The sequence below is a fragment of the Stegodyphus dumicola genome, chromosome X1 (assembly GCF_044657685.1).
Source record: "Stegodyphus dumicola isolate Sdum_Otavi_A_Nest chromosome X1, ASM4465768v1".
NCBI classification, from domain to species: Eukaryota; Metazoa; Arthropoda; class Arachnida; order Araneae; family Eresidae; genus Stegodyphus; species Stegodyphus dumicola.
Window position 1 is genome coordinate 104,034,737 of NC_140780.1, and position 18,737 is coordinate 104,053,473.

Consider the following 18,737-nt stretch of genomic DNA (forward strand, 5'->3'; position numbering starts at 1 on the left):
GCTATCTTCATTGTTCACAGCTGTTTTGAAAGTCAAATGATCATCCTTCGGTTTCCAGAGCATTCCTAGCGTCTTCACTACACTTTCTTGAGATTCAAAGGAATATTCCTGTGTTGAAATATCATGCAGCAGCTCAGGATGATTGGCCACCCATTTATGTAGCTCCATACCTCCATGACGAAGCATTTGTACTAATTCAGACTGAAGCTCCTTTGCTTCTTCTAAAGTATTTCCTCCTGTCAGGATATCATCCATATAAAAATCCATAGATGTGACCGCAGCCGCCCTGGGAAAATAGTCCTGTTCATCAGCTGCCAATGCCTTTAAGGTTCTCATGGCTAAGAAGGGTGCGCTAGTAGTGCTGTATGTAACCGTACGTAACCTATACACTTGAACTGGGGCCTCGCGGCTTGGCTTCCAAACAATTCTCTGTAAATTTCTTTGCGATGGATGTATGAGTATTTGTTGATACATTTGCTTAATATCGGCACTAAAGGCAAAGTGATGTTTTCTAAACCTGGAAACTATAGGAAAAAGATCTTCCTGAATTCTGCCTGCGTTCAATAAAATTGAATTTAGCGAATAGCCACTGGATGATTTACACGATGCATCGAAAACAACTCTTAATCGAGTTGAAGTTTTCTCCGGGCAATAAACTGCGTGATGGGGAATGTAGTAACAAGTGTCACAGTTATCCACGGGCATAACAGGTTCCATGTGATTTAAGCTTAAATAGTCGTTCATAAATTCCTTATACAAATTAGCCATGGTTTTATTAGAATCAAGACGATTCCAAATTGTATTCAATCTCTTAATAGCAATTTCTTTAGATGAACCCAGCATAGAAGTAGCATCATCCTTCATAGGTAATTTTACTATGTATCTACCTGTTTTATGACGCGAGTATGTTTCATTAAAATGCCTTTTGCAAAATATCTCTTTTTCATTCTTTACGACTTCCTTACCATCTCCCGGGAAGGATTCTAATTGGAAAAACTTCTTAATTGCATTATCGAGACTTAATTCCTTTATCAAATAACAATAGGATTGATTATTAACAGCAGGTAGAACCCCTGTCATTAAATAATCGAATTCTGTGTTTTGCAATATTATGTTTCCATTCAGCGCTTGAACTCTACCTTCCCTCAAGATGTTAAGAATAGTTCATTTCCTATCAATATATTGATTTTACCAGGTGTATAGAAGTTAGGGTCTGCTAATTTAATGTCATGCGGTATCGTTAAATTAGAAATATCCAGTTGTGACGAAGGAATTACATCTGTTATTTTTGGAATAATACATAATTCTAAATTGTGAGAAAAAGTCTCTGTTTCGTTTGAAATATGGGCTAAAATCTTCGCTTTGATTGAATGAGCTGAACCACTTATTCCCGAAATGTGCGTTCGGATGGGTTTAGTTTTCAAACCCAAAAATTCTGCGCATTCTTTGGTGATGAGGCTCATTTGCGAACCACAGTCCAGTAAGGCTCTTATTCTGCAGCACTGCCCAAACACATTTGTCACATAAATAACCACTCAGTACTCAGTAAAACAGGATTTCCCGCACCGGAAATAGATGCAAGACTATGTCCTGCTTGCTGTATATTGTCAACCGAAGATTCTTCGGAGGGGTTTGTTTTCCCCTGGTTTGGAGGAAAGCAGGGTGTGTCCGTTGGACTCTGAGGGTCATTGTCCATAAGGAGAAGGGAATGATGTTTTCGGAAACAGTGGCTGCACGAAAAGTTTGAATTGCATTCTCTGGAATGAGTTTTTAGACAATTCACACATAATTTTTTTATTTTTGACGATAATGAGCCTATTTCCAACATTCATTTGTTTGAATGCACTACATTTAAAGAGGGCATGGTTTCCTTTACAATGGATACATTTTTTTTTGAGTTGGAGGGAATTGAATTTATAACAAAACCTTTTGGTTTTGCACCGATACTGGGTTTAGGAGGAAATTTGATAGGCATATTTTTATGAATGCTTTCTAGTACCAAAGTTCGGTTTTCAAGAAAATTTAAAAATTCATCGAGTAATGGAACATCTTTAAATTTTAAGGTAAGCTCAAATTGCTTCCGGGTTTCCTTGTCAATTTTCTGGAGGAGAATATTTATTAAAATTGCATTAGATAGCCTATCAAGATTGTACTCTAACGTTTTTAAGGCGCGTAGATTGCGTTTGGTATTATCTAATAATCGGCGAAGTTCCTTAGGTGATTCCTGCTGAATTTTTTCTTGATTCAAAATATTTTGAATATGACTATCCACTATCGCTCTTTTATTTTTATATCTTAATTCTAAAGCTTGAAACAGTGACTGATATGTATCTTCGCAATTCTCAATATTTTTTTCTTCTCCTTTAAGAGTAGCCTTTAAATAATAAAGTTTTTGTGTTTCAGTTAATTTCTCATTTTCAGCAATTAAGGATATGAATTGGCATTTAAAATCATGAAATTCTTCATATTTTCCCGAGAATTGAGGTAAAGGTATGTCAGGTAATTTAACATTAATATTTTCAACAGTATTTTTACGTACTGGTAATGCATTAACTTTTGATTTTAATTTTGAAAGGAGGTATTTGAGACTTACCTCCATTTTCTCCAGATCGTCCTCCAGTCCTTCAATAATCTCACAGGATTCCTCTATGGAAACGTCTGCTGGTAGATTGAAGTACCTCTGTTTTAATTCATCCAAGGATCACTTTATTCCTGATAGTGATTGCAATTTCACTTCTAAAAATGATTCACTTTCTTCATTTTCGACGAAGTCACACAGAGAGTGTTCCAGTTTTGTGACTTTTGCTTTTGAGACAACCGCGTTGCCTATTCAAAGTAATTATATTATCCATAGTTGCTGTTCTTTCCTCGGGTCGGTTAGGACCAAAATGTTGATAGCAGTTGGTAGTTGTGGACTGTATATTAATTCATGAAAGTCAAGTTGAGAAAGTTAACAACATTTATTTTCTTTCAATGCTGCTTAAACGGGCAAAGAGTGAGTAAGGAACAATTAACAATTGACTGCCGCTTTGTTCAGGCAGAGGAGCGGAGACTCAGTGTGGACCGAGTGCATCCCTATCGCTTACTGATTAGTACTGGGCTCTCGCCACTAACATTACGTGGCGCTGCAAGCATTAAGCCAGTACAAATAGACATAAATATTCTAACCGAGACGGAACAATTACTGTATCACATAAAAGCAAATGCACACTTGGTCTTGTGCATAATGCATCAAATATCTGGTCTGGATCCTTTTGACAAAATATTTTCTGTAATTGTCTATTCCTGAGCTGTCCATTAATACTGTGACTTTGCACATTGATGGAATGCAATTATCATTGGTAATTGATTGGGTCTAATGATAAGTAGTCCTAAATGCAGAAGGATTAGAGGAACTATGTGCTGTGAAGCGTGCCTTATTCACTACTCGTGCAATAGAAGTTATTGTGTTTAAAATACATTTCATATTTGATAGGAATTTATATTTTTTCATGGAGTACTTATTATTCTTAATAATGTGACCGTTAAACTCCTGGGTGTGCACAAAACACACAGCAGCTTAGTTACAAATTCATTTAAATATGAACACAAATTTCTATGAAGTTGTACATCTTATATTTCAGCTCATATAGCAGTTTGCTTGACATGTATATATACAGTACAAAGTCTATTATCCAGACTCGTCGGGACTTTGGCGATCTCGGATTAGGGGTTTTTCCGGACTATAGATCATCAATTTAAATCTGGTAAGCTGGCATGCAGAAATTATACAATTAAAAATATGAAACTGTAATTTATGAAATAAAGAGCAATTATGATCTAAAGGGTATCAAAATTTACAAAAAAAGCTTAATATTTATTTGTTGACTTTGTTAATCATTTCTTCCAATGTAAGTTGTTTAAGTTGCTTCATTTTTTGTGCTAATACTTTCTCTTTAATTCTATAAACAAACATAATTTCTTGTTCAGTTACAAAGTTCTACTGTTCAAGTTCTGTAATTGATGTGTCGAGAATACCGACTGACTTGTCAATCGAAATTTTTTCGTTTTCAATAACCTCTCGGTCACTTTCTTCACTATTGGAAGCGGTATGTTCTACATCTAGAACCATACTACAGATTTCACCGTCCATTAATTGATTGATGATTGGGGCATTGTCGTCGCAATGAAAATCTTCTGTTATATGATCTTCATTTATTACCGCTTCTCCACATTTCTTTACAAAATCCAATAACTGGGAAATTTCACTTTTAGTTTACAATGTCCGAAAACCTTCAACTTCTCGGCTATCATCTTCATCGACCTCACCATGAATATGGTAGCTGACCATAAATTATGCCAAGCATTTTTTAACGTATCTGGAGACACATCCTCCCAACGTGCATGTGCATGCATAAACGCATTACGCGCATGCGTAAAGCATACAAAAAAAAGTTTGTGGCTTTGAGGTCCGGATTATATAGATCATTCCAGATAATCGACGTCTGGATTACGGATTTTGTACTGTATATCTAAAATATTTATGACAGATGTGTTGTTGCCATGTTACCTTATTGGTATAGTGGTGACATTTGTGTTTGCAATTAGAACTGTTGTTGGCAAATGCTGATTTGAGTATGTTAATGATGATGTTTTCTGATAGATGGCACGATGGAGGGTCAATGTCCATTGGTACTGCTCTTGTATCGAAGCTTTGTCTTGGGTCCTCCTTGACCATGAAATAATGCACTGTATGATTAAGCTAAAAGTTCACTTCAAGTTCCAGCACTAAGGGAAGCCATATCTTAGAGCAAGTGAAGTTGCTGCACATTCATAATATGTTGTACATATTTAATTTTGCTGAAAAGCATTTTTGCATCATGGGGATTATAAGGAAGATTAGAGAGAATATCTGTTCATAGCCACTGTAATCAGGAGATTAATGACGAAGTAGAGAACTGCAAAAAATTATGTTAAGAAACTTAAGAAAATTCCAAAAAAACTGACTCTTAAACTTAAAATGCACAGCAGATGGGAAATAAATAGAACATGAACAGAAACTTTAATATTTTTGAAAGATAGTTATACCAAAAATCTTGGAGTAGATGCCACTTAATATGATTGTGGTGAATGTACTCATTTGGATATTGTAATCAGATTGCCAGAATCCTGCCCATTTATATATGAAAACGTGGAAAATGTATCACTTATTGTAATCATGTTAGTTAATGTTATCAATATAGTGTAGAATTAATTATTTAAATTCAAGTCGGTAGATATAAGATAAGTTTGGTAAATAAGGTTGTACTAAAATATAGAAATTGCCAAATGACAAAGCTATGTCACCAAGTAAGGGATTAACAGCTTTATTTTAATTTAAAGTAACCATGTATAAAGGTGTCGGCTTTCCTATTTTTAGGAATATGATTTTTCATTTTTTGCTCTAAATTATCTCTTCGCTTGTTTTGCGCTGTATGCTGCATTTGGAAAATGGTCATTACTTTATTCTGTGTAGTCACTTTTGTCATGAAATCTAGCAAAAAGTGTAATGATCTGAGTTTAAGGGAAGAAGTCATATTGTTCAATCACTAGACCAACTCTCAAAACTGAGTCAACAGGGTGTTGCTTATATATTTAAGTTATATAGTATTTCTCAACCTCTCTCATGCAAGATTTTGAAGAATCTTGAAGAAATTATCAACTCAAAATTAAAATGGAAACATGGAACAGATGCAGAGCAGGAAAGATCAGTGTTGAGGTGTAAGGTTTTTATTTAATTAATCAGTTATTATGATTTAATCTGCTGTATAACATCTTTCTGTATTTTTTTAACAGAATCCAAATTAGGTTGGCGAGCTTAGAGTTTTGAATCTGGGACACATAGCTAGTTTCTGGCACTTGCACCATGCTGTTAGAATTTCTCCAGCTCTATCTAAAAGGGATTATTCCAGCTTTTGTATTCTCTATTTAGCCAATACTTGAAGCTTACATGCCAGTAAAATACTAAACTAGCTTCTAGTATAGTTTATTGAATATGCAGTGTTAGACTTATTTCATCATGATGATTTAGAGGGAATTAAAGAGTTAGAACAACTTCTGTGACTAACCTGAATGCTGAGAAATTCTAATGCTTAGGTGAATATTCTTAAAAAAATCAAGCTGCTGCATCAGTGACAGAAGATATTGCATGTCACTTTCTGAAACAAATCCCTGCACATCATGTGATTAACTTCCTACAAAAGATGGTGTTGAAATGAGTTAATTTCCTATTGATAATAAGATAAATTTTAAGAATAGAGTTACAATATCAATCAAAGACAATCAACTATTAATAACTTTTTGTGGGATTAAAATGGTGTTAAAGTAAATATTTATGTTTCTAGTCCTTTTTTATATTAAATTTGTTAAATTTAATTGATCTTTTGAAGGATGTTTTTCTCATTACTTAGTGTTGTCATTTGGTTAATGTTATCAAGAAAGTCATAAGCAGATAAGATCACATTAAGCTACACCTACTGTATATATAATACATAGAAACTTCACAGTTAAAATATCGGTGTCAACTCTGTATTTTGATAATGTCTGTGTATTTAAATCTGAAATTTCGCCTTCATTATCATTTGCCATTCATTGTTAAAAATGGTATATGGTAGTTCTGTTCTTTTCATAGGTAATGCATTCCAAGGTGTACCACAAGTTGTAGTAAATGTTAATGCTAATCATGATTTTCCTGTGACTGAATGATAAACTACACTTTCCTCCAAAAATTAAGGAACTGCATGTTTTTCAAAGCTCACCATTACAAAAATGCCCATCACATTTAAATTCACAGTTGTATGATAGTAACAAAGTTTAAGAAAATATATGCAAAAACAATAGCTGCCACCTTTATTTTATATAGGAGTTGGAGAAAAAGATACAAAAATTTTAAGTTTTGTTCATGAGTGTTTATTTTCAATTGTTATTAGGAGAAAAAAGTGCAAAAATTGTAGGTTTTGTTCACGAGTGTTGATCTTCAATTGTTATTAGCAATTTCGTTGACAATATCCAGAAGTCGTTTACTCGATTCGTGGTAGGTTATTGAATGGATGGAAATGGGGATGTCACAAGCTTATACTGCTAGATATATATATGTCTCTTGTAGAGTGGTCCACTGACTATGGAATCAGTTTGAATCTGAGGATTCTGTGTCTAGAAGACATGTTCCAGGCAGACCTAGAGTTAGAACACCTGCGGGAGACTGTTATTTAGCTCTTTTGGCCGGAAGAAAGAGTGACATTACTGTGTTTCAGCTCATGGCAGATCATTTAGGGGCAACAGGAACAAGAATATCAGTTACTACAGTGCACAGACACCTGTATGCCAGGTCTGTATGCCAGACGCCCAGTTGTTTGTGTTCCCTTGACCTGAGGACACAAAGGTGCCTGTTTACGTTTGGCAAGAGAACATGTCTTTTGGACCAGTCAATAAAGCGTGTTAGTTCTTTTCACAGATGAGTCAAGGTTCACATAGGAGAGTGATTCAGTTCGTCAGCTGATCTGGAGGGAACAATGCATCAGATACAACCAATTCAACATTCTGGAAAGACACAGTTGCATTGGTAGTTGAATAATGGTTTGGACTGGAATCGCTCTCCATGGTCACACTGACCTGCATGTGTTCCATGGAGGAGCTTTGACCAGTGTGAGATATCAAGATGAGATCCTTAGTCAATATGTCCACTCATATGCCGCTGCTATTGCTCCTGGATTTCTTTTGATGGACGACAAAGAGTGACCACTCTGAAGAATAGCTTTAGGGTCACGATGGCCAGTTTAATCCCCAAACCTGAATCTGATAGAGCATCTTTGGGACTACCTTGGGAGACTTGCTTCTTTAAGTCCTCCTCGAAGGTCGTTAGATGAGCTTGAACAAGAATTACTCCATGTCTGGTCGTTGCTTCCCATTTCACTGACTGACAACTTAATAGACAGCATGGAACATTGCTGCCACCAATGTATTGCAGCTAGGGGTGGGCACATTCCTTATTAGAACACATTTTTTTTAATGTTACCACCTCATTTTTCCTCAAAAAACTGCGATATCCTGTTTATCCAAGACTGGATTTCTCTGCCAAGAGTGCAGTTTTTTGTTGTAATTCATGTTTGTGTTGAACTTTAGAAACATTCTGTGTCACATTCATTAAAGAACTGTTTAGTAAACATGTTCTCTAAATTTCTGGTTCTTTGTTGCTTCGTTCTCAAATTAGACACAGGAAACATGCTGTTCCTTAACATTTGGAGGGCAGGGTATGTACAGTAAGGCTTTGCCAACATTAAACTAGTTCTACAGTAAACTGTTTTACAGACTGTACTACAAAACATCATATTACAAAGTATAATACACATAGCATTGCACTCTTTCTCTCTTTTGGATATATCAAAGTAAGGGATTTTGCCATTTTAACAGTAGCTTTAAAATATGACAAAGTGGTGAAAAAATGAAATATTGTATACTATGTCAAGGGATGTGCAGTATAATGTACTGTTTCAAAATCATTCTTTTTACAAAAAATATGGATACAGAAACAAAGAAAACTAAATGAAATACTGTTTGACCATAGCATTCACATTCATGCAGCTTTAGAAGACTCAAAAAGTCTGATTATTTTCACCTCCTGTTTTATTATATGGATCTGAAACATGAATGCAGGTGCTGATTTTTTCAGTTTTTGTGAGGTGGTAATACCAGGTGAAGTCAAGTTGTTTTTTTCTGTGATATGACCTTTTTTTCCCCTTGACTTATAGTCTGGAATTTAAACATCATTTTTATTCTCTGCCATTAACTGTGATTTCTGAATTAGTTGATTTGTTAGGCTTGATTGTGTTTTATCAATAGTTATTGTGCAATGAAAAATAAACACATTATTAAGGTAAATTAAAAAAAAAAAAAAGTTATGAATTGAGTTTTACCTTAAATGGGGGAAAGAACAGTAACTTCTCAGTACTGTTACGACTGCAAGAACAAGGTCTTCGTTCTGCTGCGATTGACATCACTACCAAGGGAACTAGTAGCATAACCTACCTACAGTGTGCTTGTTATAGCATCATATTGTGTATGGTGCATGCATATTTGTATTTTATGTGGTGATTGCTGATGATCTACTGAAGAATGGTTTTTGCTTGCAGAGATAATAACTGAAATATTGAAAAATTGGACTTGTTTTCATATCCCAAATCAGAGTTTATGTACAAGAAATGCTTGCATACCAATTCATTGGCAGAATTTCAAAACATTCTAAGGCATGTGAGATTTTTTTGTAAAATATGAGTCTTTATCCTTTATAAATTTTAATTGAAAAAGTAATTGTAATTGAAACTCTAATTCTCATATTTTAAAAAGGTATATATTTCTTGATAATGCAAAAATTAGGCCTTATATCATGATGGATATAATTAAATTTCTATAATATTTTGAATTCAATAAAATCTAAAATTATGTGCTAACAGGTAACACTGCGGTTATTCATCAATGCAGAAGCATTTAATTAAACTAATAGCCTTAAACCTGTAATGAATATGTTGTCTTATTAAAGTATAACATTTTAGTTAATAAGAAGGAACATATTTTTCCAGAATACTCACAAGCTTTTCAGAATATCTGAATAGTAAGTATATATATCCTGGAATTCAGATATATAGCATTTTTCACTTCCGTAAATTTATTCCTGAATGTAAATTTTGCATTTTCATTTTACATAATCTATTTGTAAGATTTTCTTGTTAAGCTATAATGGTAGTCAATATTGAATTTGTTTTCCTTTTTAATTTGGGAAAAATATTGCCTTTAACCAGACATTCAGAGAGTAATGGAGTGTTTTGATGAGAAAAAAGGAACTTCTATGAAAAAAAAGTTTTTAAAACAATTTATGATAAAAAGTATTTACATATTTTAAATTTCTTTGGTGCATAAAACCAGATAAACTTTCTAATACTTGAACAATTATTTTCAAAGAAGATAAGTCCTTTTTTTATTATTGATACTCAGCACCGATTATCGAAAACTTCTGTTGTAACATAAAGTCTAAGATGTTATATTCTTATTGGCAACTCAGAATTAAAAGTAACATCTACGCAATTGTCCTAAAGTAAAAAATGATTTAAATAGATTGTATGAAATTTTAGTTCCTTTTATTAAATGTTTGTAAGTCAAAAAACAGAAATTTGTTTTTCATTGTTATAAAATCAACTATTTCTGTATTCAAAATTGTTAGTACTGATGATAGTGTTAAGCAGAAAAGGATAACTTCTATGTCTTCTTTGTAATAAGAAATGTATTAATTATTCATCACGTAGTTATATTTTATTTATATGCATACAAATTTTGTTGGCAGTGTAAGCAATATAGATTATGGATGGTTCTGAAACACCTAAAAATTTTGAAAATAATTTTGCAGTACGTTTTTTAGTGATTGTGTAGGCAATATTCTTGATTGACCTAATTATGTCATATTTTGAAGTAAGTGCTCAAAGTTCAAAACTGCATAAATTATATTACATTTATGAAGTCTAGTTACTATTTATTATACTGAAGAACTGTGATGTTCAAAATAAATTATGTTTGAATGGAAACAAATGCCTAAGTATCAAGCAATGAATAAGTTTCAATAAACGTTTTTACAAATCCTGTAATGTGTGCTGTGCTGTAGAATTGTTTATAAACTGCATTTATGCAATTTAGTAAAATTTTTAATTATACTGCATTAAATAAATGCAGTATAAACTGCGTTTATTTGCTGCACAAAATGTGAATTACTTAAAAGGAAGCTAAAATTTAGGAACGAATTTATAGCAGTTCATTGGGGGGGGGAACTTAAGTAAATGTCTTAAATTTGATAAAAGGAAACATGTTCAATTAATAGAATAATCATGTAGATATTGTGGGGAGGGGGAATTTTAAGAAGTAAAACTCTCTCATTTCTAACGTGTACAGCATTAATCAGGTGCGAGCACTTTCTTCCCTTCAGTTGCTACTAATGACATAACGATCCCAGTCCCAGGTGGTGATGCCAGGACCCAAGATGTTTAACAATAACTTATTTTATAAACAAGTTCAGTTGCTGTAATAACTGAGAAACATGATAGAACCAGTAATGAGATTATATAGTGTATGCCTTGGTAAACTCAACTGCATATATTCAGATATATACTCGGATATTCAACCCCCACACATTTCAGCAAGCCCCTAGAGTGAGATTTTAGATTTTTATATCTCTGTTACAGGTTTATGTTTTGGTAATTATCAGAGATAAGGTTTCTCAGGTTCTAAATTATTCATTTTATGTGAGAGAATCTCTGTTTTATGCTATTTCATCAAAAAGTATTTTTTTTTTATTTCTAGATGATAAATATGTATATTTTAATAAAAAATGCATAATTTAAAATTTGTATTTTTAGACCTTACACAGTTAATCTTGTACCAGCTTTGGCAAAAATATGCCAACGTAAAGATGAAGAGTCTGTTCAAGAAACGCTAGCTATTGTTATTACCAAGATTATGCCTGTGTTAGGCCAGTTCACAAATGATAAAGACATTAAGGTAGCAATCTTTTTCGTAATCTTTTTTTACCTTTGCTATTCAAACTCTGCTTAGTCATTATAATGTTTTCATCCTCTTTTATGATGAAATTCTTTTATAATTTTGCATACTTTTAAAAAAAATATTGCTATCGTCTAAATCTGTCTTCTAAATTACTATCTTCTTCCTTCTGAAATTCAGTGTGAAATATTGTATGCTTCAAAAAATATATTTTTAATACAAATTCTATAAAAATACATAGAAAGTTAATTGCTAGATATCTATTTTGTATTTTCAGTATATTTTAGTGTAGCTCAAAATACAAATTATGAAGAATTCTCTAGTTTTCTCCATTCATTTCTATTATTAGCAATTCATTTTGTTGAAAGGTGATGAAAAATGAAATATTTGTACAATATTGTGACAGTGTGTCAAACAATTAAAAAACTGTTATTTGCTTTATATATATATATAAATAGCAATGATTACTTCCTTTTAATTTAATTTCTTTTTCCAATTGAAATTTTGTTTTTCATGATTTAATTCAAGTCCCCATAAAACATTTTTAACAATATACATTCAAGTTACTTTAAAACAGTTTTCGGAATTAAACTTACTACCTATGGGTCACTCTTTTGAGATACTTCTACTAAAATTTATATTAGGAGATAATATAATCAATATTTCTTTAGTAAATTATTATTATCTTACTTTGCAGCTATTGCACAAGTATTAGAATAACTTGATTTCAAACTAAGTGAATTTAAAATCATACAACATTATATATATATATGCGATGTATCAGCTTTTGTCCAGAATAAATAGATCGTTGAAGAAATATAGATGTAGTCGTAGCTTAAATAATCAGACGATAGTTTTAAAAAACAAAGGTTCCATTTATTATTATTCAGTAGAAATAGCAGTTACAAAATTAGATATCCGGAGTAAATAAAAAGAATTACTAATAACTTTTTGTATGAAGTTTACTGCATTGTTGCATTAAAAGAAAAAGCCCCGATATTCATTTTGCGAGTCTTTTTATAGCCTCTGGAAAGGCAGAGCTTCCAAGAAATGACGTCAACCTCGTCAGCCAATCCAGTTCGCTTTAAATATTTCGAGAACATTCTAAAACTGTACGTGTAGAAAAGGTGGAAAAAACAACTTGACTACGGGGCTGTGGATTTAATTCCACGTACTTTCAGATAAGAGAACGTCGCCATTAAAAATGAAAAGAGCATACAGTTAGAATTTTAAGTGTATTCTTGACTATGGAATTTTATTATTACATATATATATATTGTTTCTAATGCAATATAAAAACTTTGTGTGAAAATTATTTATTTTTATTATTTATTGCGAATACATATTAAGTGGCTTAATTTATGATACTTGTAGAGTCAAAGGATTTTGAAGTAGGAAACACGAAAAATGACCAATGCCCTTGTCGGGCTCGAACCTGGACCTCATTGAATGCACGCCTAGTGGGCTAGCATTGCACCACAAAGGCATGCGGAAAGAATGGAGAAACTAGTTTATATACTGCCCCTTTTAAAGGACAACTGAGGATTAAGAGACCTAGTCACCAAATCTTGGTGGTTAAGAATCATCATCCACACCTTTTAGTTTGGGTGCCACTGTAGAGTCATTAGGTTATTTTGAAGCAGGAGATACGAAAAATGAGGAATGCTCTTTCCGGTACTCTAACCTGGACCTCTCGAATTTGCGCTGAGTGTGCTACTGTTATACCACAAAGGCATGTGGAAAGGAGGGCAAAAGTACTTTATGTACTAATTAAGTAGTATTTTTAATATTATTGATGCAGCTGCTGATGTGAAGTCACATCAAATGTTAGGTTTATCATTTTAAATGCTGCTTTTGGTTACTGCTGATGAGAATTTATATTATTCTCTAAGCTGTTATTGGTTTCTTCCCAGACTACTAGTAATTTATCAATAATTTTTCGTCGTTAGTACTGTATTTCGATATTTCAGTGTTGTTTATGCTTGAACGTTAGTAATAATATGCCACGAATGACGAAAGCCCAAAGTGGCAATAAATGAAATGGTGTCGAATAAAATAAATCCTGGTGTTTATGTCAAAAATGAATCCAGTGAATTTGTTAGTGTTTTTGAGATGAATAATAATGTAATAATGATGTGTAAATGCAGAAATGTAAGAGAAAATACACTACAACAATGAATCTTATGTATATTTCACATTTTACGTCTTTTTTATTATCTGAAGCCCCTGAAAAGTATTCATGGAGGTAAGTCAATATGTGACCAGAAGAGGCAACTTGTGATGTTGCCAAAATGTATTTATATAGCAACTTAGATATGCATGCCTGTGGAGCAGATGAGTTCCAATCTTTAGTGGTTCCTTTTGTTACACAGCATTTTTAATCTCATGTAAGACATCATATTGGGTTTTTAGAATTTATTGGTAAATGCAAAAGAAGATGTTGCATTTGTTCACAAATATGGCCTTTTCTCTAGCAGTGAAAGAAAGCAAAAATTCACATTCCATGAAGTTGTGCTTTATAAGCAGTCGAATTTTATGAATCAAAATTTGTGTGCCGATTTTGAGTTTGTGCAGTTCTCGATTTTATTTTCGATGAAAATAGGTTGCTTTGTATATGGGTTGGTGTGTGCACACTGTTAAGTTGTGCAAGCTAGCAAGGGCTGGTAATACTTTACATACCTTCAGAAATGTGCTGATATCGACCTTGATTCAACCTATACCTGATAGGTGGTGCATGACTCCAAGTTTCAGCAACTCACTGATTAGTTTTGAAGCTAAAACAGATTGCTGTGTACATGGGGAAAACATTGCAAAAAAGATGTTTTAATAGTATTTTTTATTTTGTTACTTGCTTGCTGTTTCTAAGTATTCTAAGAATTGTAGTGATTGTATAAGTAATTAGTGCATCACCAATTTTGGAAATGGTTGTTGTCTTTTGCATTTTAGCTTGGCTAAAAATCAGTCACCAGTGGTTGGTGAATTTTCAGTAGCTAGCTGCAGGTAATCAGAAAGTACTCATATTTTTAGAGACATCAGAAATTTTCCATTGAAACCTTGAATTACTTGTATGCAAATTAAGCACTGAATGAAACAGATTAAAAGATATAATTTAGTTTTTTAAGTTTTAATTTCTCCTTTTGAAGAAAAAAAATTCAGTACAAGTATTTTTCTTGTTTTTGGAACTGAATCTTTTCGTGTTGCAGATATGGAAAGTAACATTCCAAACAAGACATCTCAGTTTATAAGATGAATTTGGTATTTCACGTTCAGTGTTTCCATATTGCATTTAATTCATTAAGTCTAAATGGTCATTAGTCTTTTTTTCACCAGAATTCTTACAGTCCTTATAAGTACTGAAAGGTTGTTTTTCTTAAACGATTTTTGGTCCTTAAAATTCCTTAACTTCATCTAAAAGATCCTTAATTTTACTCATGTGTCTGTTTTTTTAGAAGTGCCATTTTGAGTGTGAATTAGATTTTGGAGGAATATTTTTTGGCGATGCATTGACAAATATCTATTTGATGGGTTAACATTTGAAATATTTCCTGTTTCTTGATAAAAAATGGTTGATACTCGAATTTTAGAAGCACGAGGCTCTGCTTAAATTGAAACATGAACATTTCAAAGTAATTTTTTTCACTACAAATGAAGAATTGATGAAATATTACGTCAATAACAGCTCTTTCGTTTTTGAGATACGTTCTTTTATTATGCTGGTGTAATATGGCGCCTAGTCAATGTTTTGGTGATTTCAAAATCAGTGTGTATACAATGATCTTCAAAATTTTGACGGTGTTTTTTTTTTTTTTTTTTTTTTTTTTTTTTAAGCAAACGCAACAACATTGACAAGCTTAACAATTTTTAAGTTTATTTCTAACATCCAAAATTTTAAACCCTCATGTAGGAAGAATCCGATTTCCATTTGAAATAAATTACTATCTTCAGGTAAGGCCATTGCAAATTCGTTTGGACACTCCTATTCCAAGTTCCAGGAAAAGGGGAAAAATGCAAGATAAATGTCATGGAAGATAACTGTTCAATGGAAAAGGTTAATCAAAACACAGGATGCTATGGAGGAATTTAAGGTGGAGACTATCTTTGATGCTCCCTTAGTGCATAAGAACTGGAACTTGCCCCTAGATTTTTAAAATGAAGAAATCTTTTAGTGTGAATTATATCCATACAGAGTTTCTTATCCATTTGGTCAGTGATCAAGAAAAACAGTATTGAATTTTTTAATCAAGTATCGGAGTCAGGTCAGTGTCCAGCTCAGTAGAGAAGAGGTATTATTATTTTAGTTCTAAAGAAAGGTAAAGACCCCAGCTGGCTGAACAACCATAGGCTCATTTTGCTTATGAGTATTTTTGAAAAAACTATGGAAAGGCTTGTGGTAAAGTGTTTGAACTGGTATCTTCAAAAATATTGTATTTTAGCTGTAGAGCAGGCTGGCTGCTGAAGGAAAACCAGGTGATAAATTCAGCCAGTTTATTAAGGATGTTTTCGTTGACGGAAACATTTTGACAGCTGTCTGTGTTGACTTTAAGGGGGGCTTATGATTCTGTCTGGAGGGAAAAGCTCTACCAGAAGCACCTGAGTATTGGTATTTCATAAAAATAATTTAATTGGATTAGATATTTCTCAGGCTATAGGACACAGAAGATAAAGTTTGGAGATAACTTCTCCAAATCTTTAAATTTACAAACTGGGCTTCCTCAGGGAGCAGTTAGTAGCTGCATCTTCTTTAATATGCATGTGAACAATCCAGTTTCTTCTCTTAAATCAACGCCTGGTATTAATTGTCTACTATTTGCTGATGATTTGGACCCAGGCTGCAAAACATGGTGCAAAAAAACTGTATTGAAAGATGATAAAATAATGCCCTGCAGGCGCTTTCAAATTGGTGTGAAGAAAATAATATGATTACATTTGGAAAAGACAGCTTTTTTTCCCTAACCCAAGAAAAATTTCCCTCTGCGTTTAAAGTACGAAGATACTTGATTGTCAACATGGACAACTTTACTTGTCTGGGAGTGACTTTGTATAATAAATTAAGTTGGAAGCTTCATATTAAGCAGTTTACCGAATGTGTTTCAAATAGACTTAGTATTCTTAAGCGTTTAGCAGGATATATTTGATAGGAAATAAACCCTTCCAAGATATTATGAAAATGAAAGCCTTGGTTCTGTATGAAAAGCTCCTGCGAATAGAGGATCCCTACTGGAGGGACTAGGTAGTCAAGCCTGGGAAATTAAAAACCCAATATGGATTTATTGAAAAAGTCCTGGACCTCAAAATTAAGAAAGATCTTCAGATTCCAGGTAATAACCACTCATGACAACCAGAAATCCTTTGTTGATTAATGTTGAAGACTAGACCTAGTGGAAACCATCCATAGAAAGGGGGATGCTGCACCAGGTGTTTTGAAATGTCTCGCTTTGAAAACCATTACGACCACATATCCACATACTCAGTGGCTGCACATTTTTACTGATGATTCTTAGTTTGACTGCTGTTTTAACATTGAGGCTGGTGTGTTTTTGGATCTTTTTTTCTTTTTACACCCCTGCAAGATACATTGGTACCTCCTTTGATGGTGAAGTAGTAGTAGCCATATGTGTAGCACTAAAGCAGTTAATAGCTCTCCATTACAAGTTTGCAAAGGCAGTCATTTTTTCTGATTTTCATGTAGCCATTTGATCAATTAGCTGTGTTGAACACCCATTAACACCTGAAGTTTTGAGATGTTAAGAATTTCTGAGAACTGGAGGACGATTTGCATCCTCATTTTAACCCTCCAGGCGGCAAGGCCGTATATATGCGTTCGAAAATAATGGCTCTCATAGCGGCAAGGCAGCATATATGCATCCAAATATTTTGGTCCTCATGGCGGCAAGGCAGCATATATACGTAAACCTAAATTTTGGCACGAAACGGCAAAGCAGCATATATACGGCCTGTCTCAGAATGCCCTCCCCTCAGTGCTCTTAATGTAAACTGACAGGTGATAATTTTTCTCTGCGGGAAGTAATTGAGGAGAGGAAACTATCTATTCGCTAGGGGCAAATGGGTTTTATCGTTAGGTTTTGAATAACAGTTCGAAATAAATAGCTCGTTCAAAACTTCCAGCTGTTCTGTGCTTATACCAGCTATAGTAAACTTAAATGTTTATATGTAAATGTAAAGAGAATTTTCATTTTCCAGCCTAATTATTCTCCAAATTTTAGATGCAGTTTGGCAAAATGTAATTGGAATTAAAATTAAAATTGCAAGAAACTGCAACAATATTTTGAAATATGTGATTTCAATTATATTGCAATTGTAATTAGCTTCGCAATTACAATTAGAAAGTATAAATGCAACAATAATGTATGCAATTGCATTTTAATTCTTAAGTCTTACAATTACAATGCAATGATAATCACAAACATTATAATTATATAATCTAATTACAATTAAAAATTTTATTGCATCTAATCACAACTACGGTAATATTAGCTAATTACAACGTAATTTTAACTGCAATTGCAGTTGGTAATTATAACTACGTAATTAGGAAAGTAATTGTCTCTGATAATTAGAATTACTTAACATAGTGAAATTATGATCATAATTGTAATTCTAAGTGTAGTATGCAATTGTAATAAAATTATGCAATTACGAAGTAGTTATAGTTAAAAAGTAGCTGTTTTTTTAATTACAATTACAATTTACGTAATTTCATTTAAATTACAATTACTCTATATTTGTGAAATCCAATTTCATATTCAATGCAACTGCAATCATATAATCTAATTACAATTAAACTGTCATTGTAACTCCAGTAAGTAATTATAATAATGTAATTAGGATAGCAATTGTTTCTGATAAAAGCAGTTACGTAGCCCAGGAAAATCATGATCTTAATTGCAAATGTAATTGCAGAATGCAATTGAAAACACATAGTAATTGGAATAATATTATGCAATTATCTTGTAATTACAATGTAACAATTTTTAATTACATATACAATTTACTCATATGCATTTTAATTATAATTGCATTTTAATTGTGAAATCTAATTGAATAAACAGTATAACTGTAATTATATAATCTAATAAAAATTACAATGCAATTGTAATGACCTCTTAATTAAAATTGCGCAGCAGATGATTGTAACTATTTAATCAGAAAAACAACTGCCC

The 18,737-nt window shown here is 32.8% G+C and overlaps 1 protein-coding gene across 3 annotated transcripts in view; it reads left to right on the plus strand.

Moving 5' to 3' along the window:
* The window catches only part of htt (huntingtin), a 595,026-nt gene that overhangs the window by 66,133 nt on the left and 510,156 nt on the right, over positions 1–18,737 (plus strand). For all 3 annotated transcript variants that reach the window (XM_085807902.1, XM_085807903.1, XM_085807904.1), the window contains exon 5: positions 11,415–11,556. In XM_085807902.1, coding sequence (XP_085664028.1) covers positions 11,415–11,556 — 142 coding nt within the window. The remainder of the gene's footprint in view (positions 1–11,414; positions 11,557–18,737) is intronic.